General features: G+C 38.6%; 1 protein-coding gene across 3 annotated transcripts in view; it reads right to left on the bottom strand.

Moving 5' to 3' along the window:
• Positions 1–1,246: 1,246 nt before the first annotated feature.
• Positions 1,247–10,158, bottom strand: part of LOC115215849 (solute carrier family 40 member 1-like) — a 43,291-nt gene continuing 34,379 nt past the window's right edge. For 2 of the 3 annotated variants that reach the window (XR_005000702.1, XR_005000701.1), the window contains exons 6-10: positions 7,548–7,835; positions 4,215–4,634; positions 2,621–2,962; positions 1,951–1,959; positions 1,247–1,458 (exon numbers count right to left, since the gene is read on the bottom strand). Coding sequence is in view for 1 of the 3 variants with exons in the window: in XM_029785187.2 (XP_029641047.1) it covers positions 2,679–2,962; positions 4,215–4,634; positions 7,548–7,835 (992 nt within the window). In the remaining 2 variants the exon portion in view is untranslated. Of the gene's footprint in view, positions 1,459–1,950; positions 1,960–2,543; positions 2,963–4,214; positions 4,635–7,547; positions 7,836–10,158 lie in introns of those variants that run through there. The other variant, XM_029785187.2, reaches the window with a different exon arrangement.

Raw genomic sequence — 10,158 nt, 5'->3', positions numbered from 1 at the left:
CCGGTGGCATGTAAAAGCACCCACTACATTCTCAGAGTGGTTGGCGTTAGGAAGGGCAGCCAGCTGTAGAAACTCTGCCAGATCAAGATTGGAGCCTAGTGCAGCCATCTGGTTCGCCAATCCTCAGTCAAATCGTCCAACCCATGCTAGCATGGAAAGCGGACGCTAAACAATGGTGGTGGCGGTGGTGGTGATGTTGTTGTTGTTGTTGTAGAAATAATTACTTATAGTTTTATCTCCGCTAAGTTCCTCCATTAAAATAATACTTAAAGTTTACCTTATATTCACCACAATTTGTTTTAGTCCCTGCACTGCACCAGTTTATGTCTCACAAATATTACACAGCTTCTAATAAATCATTGTGCAATATTTCTTTGATGCTAATTTCTCCAAAACAGTGATTATGGCTACAGTTTTAATCAGGGTTTGAAACAAAAATACGCAGATGAGATATCAATATTAATTAATAACTCACATAACAAGATAAAATTCACTTCCCACCTCGATAGGCAGGCACATGGCTTGAAATTTCGGGGGGGGGGGGAGAGAAGTCGACTACATTGACCCCAGTATTCAATTGGTACTTATTTTATCAACCTCAAAAGGATGAAAGGCAAAGCCAACCTCGGTGGAATTTGAACTCAGAACATATAGGCATGAAATATCTCAAAGCAATTTGCCTAGTAAGCTAACGATTCTGCCAGTTCACTGCCTTAATAATAATAATAATAATAATAATAATAATAATAATGCCCTGATGCAGTACCAGGCAGTGGCTCTCATGGCTTCTGATCTTAACTGATTGGAAGTGTTATCATGTACATTGTTTTGTCTTGGTATAAAAGATGGGCTACAGCAAATATTCTGCTCAATACCACAGATTTGCTTGTCAGTTGTTTGGCCTTAACCAGTTGAGCATGTCCCTTAGTGGCTGACGATATGTGCATCTCTGATCACGAGCAGAAGTAGTGGGGGAGCATCATGGCCATGTGTTGAGAGGGATTCTTTGGGGTTTGAATAATTCACCTCTGGAAACATAGGTGTTTCGTTCAACATCCTAAAGCAACCCTTATTCAGGGACCTTTTGAGCAGGATGGGCTACTCAACCTGAAGAAAATTCTAACTGGGCCCCACCTGCAAGGTCATGTGCTGTTTATCTTGATATGAGATCACCATGTCGTGCACATATGGTTGTGATGCATGTGCCTGGTGTACCTTTATCAGACGGGTAGTCATGATGGGTATATTGGGCTTCGTATATTTTACCCCAGTGTCACTTTGATGGCATGAACTGCTCTCTCACTCAATAATAATAATAATAATAATAATAGTTTCAAATTTTGGCACAAAGCCGGCAGTTTGGTGGGAAGGAGTAAGCCAACTTCATCAATCCCAGTGATCAACTGGTATTTATTTTATCAGCCCTAAAAGGATGAAAGGCAAAGTCGACCTCAGCGGAATTTGAACCAGAATGCTTATGATTCTGCCAGCTTGCCACCTTAACCCTTTCGTTACTATATTTCTGACCAAAATACACCCCTCACGAGTTTCAATTAAATTCTAAAATGATCATGAATCTAGGCTTGTTTCATTAAATAACTGTAACTTTTTTACTTATCAACATATTAATGTGATATTTGGAACATAATTAAAGAAAGGGTTCTTAATCAATTCTATTGCATAACTTTAGTCTCAAAGTGACTTTAATTACAGGTAACTCCAGGTAAATTGAGCAAAAGGTAAAAATATTAAAATTTTAAATTGAGCAAAAGGTAAAAATATTAAAATTTTGCTTAAACATCACCATAGAAAATGAATCATCAGCTAATATTCAAATGGGTATGCAACAAAATTGTGATAAAGAAGAATTGTGCACATCACTATATCATCAGTTGAATTTAATGCACAACAGGTGTACCATAAAGGTGGAATAAAGTGAAATACTTGAATCCACCTTAAGTTTGACCGAACTAAAGAAATCGGTCAAAAAATAATATACGGCCCTGGTTATGGTATGGAAGTGATAAATTTCAGACTACATCGTTCCCTAGGCCATGCTGACTAACATTATTTTCCCTGTATAAAAACTAAATCCACGCAGTACCCAGTATTTGCTTCACAAATTTTCCAAAATTTGAACCCCCATTTTGCGTTTATTTACATTCTGTTTAAGTTTGTTTCCACATTGATCGCTTCAAACAATAACTTCCAGACCACATCATACCCTAAGCCATGCTGACTAACATTAGTTTCCCTGTATAAAAACTGAATCCACAACAGTACCCAGTATTTGTTTCACAAATTTTCCAATTCGGAATCAATGCTTGATAACATGAAACTCCTATCTATTTTCAAAGTTGAAGAAAAATCGATGCCGAAAACATGTGGAAAAAAATCTCCAAAAATTCAGGGAATTAAAATTACACGTCGATCGTTGTACAAAACTGTAGATTAACTGTTTACGAAGTATAATCACATGTTTTCACGAATGTACTAAAGAGATTTGCTCTGATATTCTCATTTAAATATGAATAGGTAAATTCGGGCGGCTTTGGGCGGTTTGGTCACATTAACCAAAATATTTTTCGGGCAGCTTTGGGCGGTTTGGTAACGAAAGGGTTAATAATGATAATAATAATAATGATAGTGATATTAATAATAAATAACTTTTGCTGCTATTACTGTTTAGAGCATGCACATACTTTGTCAAAATGAAATAAATGCCCACGAGCACGGTAAGAGTATCTTGCAAAGCTCATACCGCCAAAGCAAATGAACATATAAGAGATAATGATTAAAATGTAGAAGTCAGACGTTTCTGATATCAAAATAACCAATAAAAATTTTAACATATCCATAAGCATATTCAAAGAATTTTGAACACCGTTCACAACACCACGTTCAGATTCATCTACATTTTCCATAAAAAGCTGAGTTACTGTCAAATCTGCAGACCATAAACCTGGAAAGATAAAGATAATAAATATTAAAAAACAAAATATAAGGACACAAATATTGCATGGTATAGCCAGCTGGAAATGATATTTCCTGAGGCTAAACAACAGTAACAATCGTCCCTTCCAGGACTGCCACATTATGTTGGCAAATAGTCTTTACTTTAAAGAACTGTTACTGAATGCATCTCTTACTGGCACTTGTGCCGGTGGCATATGAACAACATTCAAGTGAGGAGCCAGTGCCACTGAACTGGTTCCTGTGTAGGTGGCACTTAAAAAACAGCATTTGAGCATGGCCATAGCCAGTACCGCATAACTGGCCCCCATGCCAGTGGAACGTAAAAGCACCCACTACACTCTAAGAGTGGTTGGCATTAGGAAGGGCATCCAGCTGTAGAAGCTCTGCCAGATCAGATTGGAGCCTGGTGCAGCCATCTGGCTCGCCAGTCCTTAGTCAAACCGTTCTACCCATGCCAGTATGGAAGGCGGATGTTAAACGATGGTGATGATGATGATATATATATATATATATATGAATTTATACATAGGCACAAGAGTGGATGTGTGGTAAGTAGCTTGCTTACCAACCACATGGCTCCAGGTTCAGTCCCCCTGCATGGCACCTTGAGCAAGTGTCTTCTTCTATAGCCTCAAGCCAACCAAAGCCTTGTGAGTGGATTTGGTAGATGGAAACTGAAAGAAGCCCGTCGTATATATGTATATGTAACTGTTTCTGTGTCTGTGTTTGTTCCACCACCATCACTTGACAACCAATGTAGGTGTGTTTATGTCCCCATAACTTAGCAGTTCAGCAAAAGAAACTGATAGAATAAGTACTAGGTTTACAAAGAATAAGTCCTGGGGTTGATTTGTTTGACTAAAGGTGGTGCTCCAGCATAGCCACAGTCAAATGACTGAAACAAATAAAATAAAGGAAAGCATATTCATATCCAGGAATATATACATGGTGTGTGTGTATCACATACACAGACACACACACGCACACACATGTGGCAAGTTTCTTTCAGTTTCCTTCTACCAAACCCACTCAGGAGGTTTTGGTCAGTCCAAGGCTGTAGTAGAAGACACTTGTCCAAGGTGCCACAGAGAAGGATTGAACCTGGAACCATGAAGTTGGGAATGAGGCTTCTTACCACATAGCCACATTTGTGCCTATATAATCTATAAATATTTAGATCCATCACTAGTGTGAATCTAGATGAAAAACTATGACAAAGACTAATGTAATCAACTTACCAAATCGAGCAGTGATGATTCCACCCATTAATAAAGCAATGGAAATGTACGATGATAGCTTTTTAACATTTTCAGGGGCAACAGTTGTTGATGTTATATTTGACTGAGCTGAAAATTCGCTGCTGGTGGTGCTGGTGACATTATAGATGGCCATCGAAGCATTATTTTGTGATACAGTGGATTTTTCTATTAAATGAGGGTATGTCATAAATTTATAAGGGTTTCCTGGAGCGATAATTGACATTAAACAAAGTGTCAAGCAAAAAATTTCCAGTGAAAAACTTATGAGACCAGTTCTCGACAAACCAATTTTGTTTCTGATTCTTGGGTAAACAAATGTTGACATGATACCAATTATAGCTCCACAAGCCATAAGAATTCCAAGAATTGATTCCGTTATACCTTGTGAATAGGCGAAACCTGAAATGAATTATAGAAATAAACAATTAAATGGAAACACCATATTAATTCGTTTTGAAAGATTTCTATGAAACTGTATGTTGAAACGGATGTTGTATTTCGGGACAGTAATTTTTTATTTTTTTGCCGAATAAACACACACACACTTACTCTTTTACGTGTTTCAGTCATTTGACTGTGGCCATGCTGGAGCATCGCCTTTAGTCGAGCAAATCGACCCCAAGACTTATACTTTGTAAGCCTTGTACTTATTCTATCGGTCTCTTTTGCTGAACTGCTAAGTTATGGGGATGTAAACACACCAGCATCGGTTGTCAAGAGATGTCAGGGGGGACAAACACAGACACACAAACATATACACAGATACATACATACATATATATATATATATATATATATATACGAAGTGTCTTCTACTATAGCCCGAGGCTATAGTAGAAGACACTTGTCGAAGGTGTCACGCAGTGGGACTGAACCCGGAACTATGTGGTTGGTAAGTAAGCTACTTACCACACAGCCACTCCTACACCTATATATATATTTTTCTTCACTCATTTAGTACTGTTCTTATTTTACAATTTTAACTCATGTCCATTGTCTGGAAATCTTTTCTCACACATCTGTGACCTCTTCAGTGACACTTTTTGTTTTCATGTGTGACCATCCCGAAATACAACTATATTAATATATTATATTAATTACACTATTCTTTTATTTGTTTCAGTCATTTGACTGTGACCATGCTGGAGTACTGCCTTTAGTCAAACAAATCAACCTCAGGACTTATTCTTTGTAAATTATTTACATTATTTACATTTGACAGATAATTGTCCTTACCTTGTTAGTTAACACAATGTTTCGGCTGATATACCCTTCAGCCTTCATCAGGTGTTTTGGGAAAATTTCGAACCTGGGTTCTCGTTCCTAAGGTATTTTATTTTTTTCGATATTATTATTATTATTATTATTATTATTATTATTATTATTATTATTCAGGTCACTGCCTGGAATCGAACTTGGAATCTTGGGGTTAAATATAGAACTGCATTATTTTTTGTAAGCCTAGTATATATTCTATCGGTCCCTTTTGCCAAACCGCTAAGTTACGGGGTTGTAAACACACCCGGGGACAAACACAGTCATAAACATATACACACTCACACACACACACACGACAGGCTTCTTTCAGTTTCAGTCTACCAAATCCACTCACAAAGCTTTGGTTGGCCCAAGGCTATAGTAGAAGGCACTTGCCCAGGGTGCCACAGAGGGGGGCTGAACCTGGAACCATGTGGTTAGAAAGCAAGCTACTTACCACACACCCACTCCTGCACCTATAACTATATTAAATTAGTTTCAATATAATATTGAATTTCAATGCACTTGTACTTATTTTACCAACCCCAACAGGATGAAAACCAAAGTTGATTTCAGTGGAATTTGCCACTCGGTATTTTGTCTAGTGTACTAACAATTCTGCTAACTCACTACCTTAAATGACTGTATTATATTAGTAGACTTTTTTGAAGGCAGTGAGCTGGCAGAAACGTTAGCACGCCAGGCGAAATGCATAGTCGTATTTCGTCTGCTGTTACGTTTTGAGTTCAAATTCCGCCGAGGTCGACTTTGCCTTTCATCCTTTCGGTATTGATAAATTAAGTACCAGATACGCACTGGGGTCGATGTAATCGACTTAATCCGTTTGTCTGTCCTTGTTTATCCCCTCTGTGTTTAGCCCCTTGTGGGTAGTAAAGAGATAGGTATTTTGTCCATCTTTATGTTCTAAGCAAAAATTCTGCCTAGGTTGACTTTGCCTTTTGGAGTCAATAAAATAAGTACCAGTTGAACACTGGGGGGGGGGGGTCGATGTAATCAACTAACCCCCTCTCCTGAAATTGTTGTTTTTGTCATTCTACATTGAGGGTTAAAAATAAGATTGTACATCCAGGTTCTAGAACAGATATACCACCTTTTTATGCATGACATAAGAAATGACCAAAAAGGTGGGCAACAAGAGCATTTGGCTGGAAAACATGACCTCAGAAGAACCATCCAACTCACATAAGAGTGGAAAAGCAGTGTAAAATGATTCTGATGAAGATGCTGATTCAAAAATACTGTCAGTATTGATTATGTCTTTCATTATCATCATCGTTTAACATCCATTTTCCGTGCTAGCACGAGTTGGACGGTTCGTCCAGGGTCTGGGAAGCCAGGCAGCTGCACCAGGCTCCAGTCTGATCTGGCAGTGTTTCTACAGCTGGATGTCCTTCCTAACGCCAACCACTCCATGAGTGTAGTGGGTGCTTTTTACATGCCATTTACATGCCACTGGCACCGGGGCCAGAGGGGGCTGGCAAATAGCCACAATCGGTTGGTGCTTTTTATATGCCACCGGCACAGAAGTCAGTCAAGGCAGTGCTGGCATCGGCAACGTTCGGATGGTGCTTTTAATCTACATACCAGTAATATACTGTGGTTGATTCAACTATTCTGCATTTAGTAAGAAACTGGTCTTGTGCCTAATCAAAAATAATGTTTAAACATTTTCAGGTTTGGATTAAAACTAAAACTGGAAATTTTGTATTGTTTTAATTTAGATGTTTTAAAATAAATTTAGCATTTTTTTTTTATTTTTTAGATAATTTTAAATTCCAGATAATAAAATAGTAGAAACAGCATCACAACAATGTTTGCTTTCACATTTCTACATCCTGATTTCAAAAACTAATGGATTAATTTTGCTTTATTCTGAGGTTGATTAAAAAAAAAATAAGTCATTTAGAGAAACAAATTCAATCAGCCCTGCTTATAAATATATGCAGTTATACACAGTTGCGATTTATAAATGTACGTGGTTATATGTCAGTGTAATGAATAAATAAACATCAAGTTTTAAGTAAAGATTCTTACCAACAGTGATATTGTCAAAACCAAGGGCTGTCATATATACGAGAGCAAGTCCAAATCCAGCAGGGGCCACATCATATTTTAGATATATGCTCCAGCCATTGTAAAGGGTAAATATTCCAGAGAAAAAAGACATGCACAGAGGATGTTTAGCTAATCTGCTACAAGCTTTTGGGGAGCTTTCATCTGGTTTTGGTTGAGTATCATCTGAGCTCACTTTCATGGCTTCTAACTGTGGGCTTTCAGTGGATTCTTCAACAGAATTTGAGGTTCCCTCCACATCATTTGATTCTGATTTATTTTTGTTTTGATCATCATTTTCAGCCGGAAAAGAAATTAAAAAAGACATGTTAACAAAAGATGATTTTCAACTATTTTTCAGACAGCAAAACAGTAAATTTCAAAATAATAGGAAAAAAGTTCATGGAAGTTTCGTTGTTCAGTAATCCCTCACCATACTACAGTTCACCTATTGTGCATTCAGTACATCGTGATTCACCTATCGCGCACTCAGTACTTCACAGTTCACCTATCGCGCACTCGGTGCTTCACAGTTCACCTATCACACACTCAGTACTTCACAGTTCACCTATCGCGCACTTAGTACATCAAGGATTTTTCTGGCTAATATATGTTAATTGTGAAGGCACATGGCTCAATGGTTAGAGCATCGAGCTTATGATCATGAGGTTGTGAGTTCAATACCCGGACCGGGCTGCGTGTTGTGTTCTTGAGCAAGACACTTTATTTCACGTTGCTCCAGTTCACTCAGCTGTACAAATGACTTGCAACGTCACAGTGCCAAACTGTACCAGCTGTTGCCTTTCCCTTGGATAACACTGGTGGCATGGAGACGGGAAGCCGGTATGCATGGGCGACTGCTGGTCTTCCATAAACAACTTGCCCGGACTTGTACCTAGGAGGGTAAATTTCTAGGTGCAATCCCATGGTCAGTCATGACTGAAGGGGGTCTCAGCATATGTAAATTTATATCACAGACTCCTCAGTATATCCGGGTTTCTGCAGCTGATAGGTATATATATACTTTTAGATTTCAATTATTTCTATCGGAGGTCTTGGAACGTAACACTTGCGATAGCCAAAAGCTTACTGTAATCTAAAACAGTGCTTCTCAAACTATCTGATGTGGCATACAGGCATTTTTTTTTCCAGTGTGCCAGGGACCAGTAATATTTCTTAATAATATTTATCTATACCGGAAACAATCTATATAATGAATATAATAAAAGTTGACAATTTTTTTTATCTTATATTTATTTTGTAAGCAGGAGTAGCTGTGTGGTAAGTAGCTTGCTTACCAACCACATGATTCCGGGTTCAGTCCCACTGCATGGCACCTTGGGCAAGTGTCTTCTTCTATAGCCTTGGGCCGACCAAAGCCTTGTGAGTGGATTTGGTAGACGGAAACTGAAAGAAGCCCATCATATATATGTATGTATATATATATATATGTATGTGCGTGTATATGTTTGTGTGTCTGTGTTTGTCCCCCCAACATCGCTTGACAACCGATGCTGGTGTGTTTACATCCCTGTAAGCTAGCAGTTCGGCAAAAGGGACCGATAGAATAAGTACTAGGCTTACAAAGAATAAGTCCTGGGGTGGATTTGCTCGACTAAAGACGGTGCTCCAGCATGGCCACAGTCAAATGACTGAAACAAGTAAAAGAGTAAAAGAGAGTGCAAAAGTGGGCAGCTGAATTTAGGAGAGAAAGGGAGAGTCTTGAATATGACTCAGGGTCTGGATGTCCTGCAACTGCCACCACCAAGGGAAACAATGGTTGTGTTCACCACATGGTGATGGAAGATGGAGAGTCAACTCTAAATCACACAGCCAGTGCTACTGGCATACATTGCGAGAGAGTTGAGAATATTCTACACAATGAACTTGGTGTGATGAAGGTTTCTGTTCAGCGAGTGTTACATGTGATAGCTGATAAACAGCGCAAGAAGCTGATCACATCACAGGAAATCCAGCTGGTTTCCTCAAACATTTCCCAACCCAGTATGAGTATTGGCTTCATCACTTTGAGCCAGAGACAATCCATGAAGTGGAAACACCTCTCCTTGCCTGCTTCAAAGAAGGCCAAGATCATTTCATCTGCAGGGAAGGTGATGGCCTCAGATTTTAGGGATGTGAAAGGCATTGTGTTTATTAACCATCTTCAAAATGACCACACCATCAATGGAGAATTCTATGCCAAATTACTGAGGCAGTTATAAAAGGCTATTAAGACAAAAAACCCTGGAAAATTGATGAAAGGGAGTCTTGTTTCATCAGGACAATACTCCAGCAAATGAGTCCTTGGTTTCAATGACTGCTGTACATGACTGTGACTTTGACCTGGTTGATAATCCTCCCTGTTCTCTTGATTTGACCTCAAGTTTCTATCATCTGTTCCCCCAACACGATAAAGCAGTATTACAGTGATGGTGATGTCATATCTACTGTTGATGAAAGCTTCTTCACCAAAAGGATTTAAGCACTGCAACATTGATGGAAAAAGTCTATGAGCCACAAGAGGGACCATGTTGAAAAATAAACCTCATTTGGTTACATTCCATGAGAGTATGTTGGTCAGTATACACAGACA

The sequence above is a fragment of the Octopus sinensis genome, linkage group LG9 (assembly GCF_006345805.1).
Source record: "Octopus sinensis linkage group LG9, ASM634580v1, whole genome shotgun sequence".
Classification (NCBI taxonomy): Eukaryota; Metazoa; Mollusca; class Cephalopoda; order Octopoda; family Octopodidae; genus Octopus; species Octopus sinensis.
The sequence above is the reverse complement of the archived record's forward strand: the minus strand, read 5'-3'. Positions and strand labels throughout refer to the sequence as shown.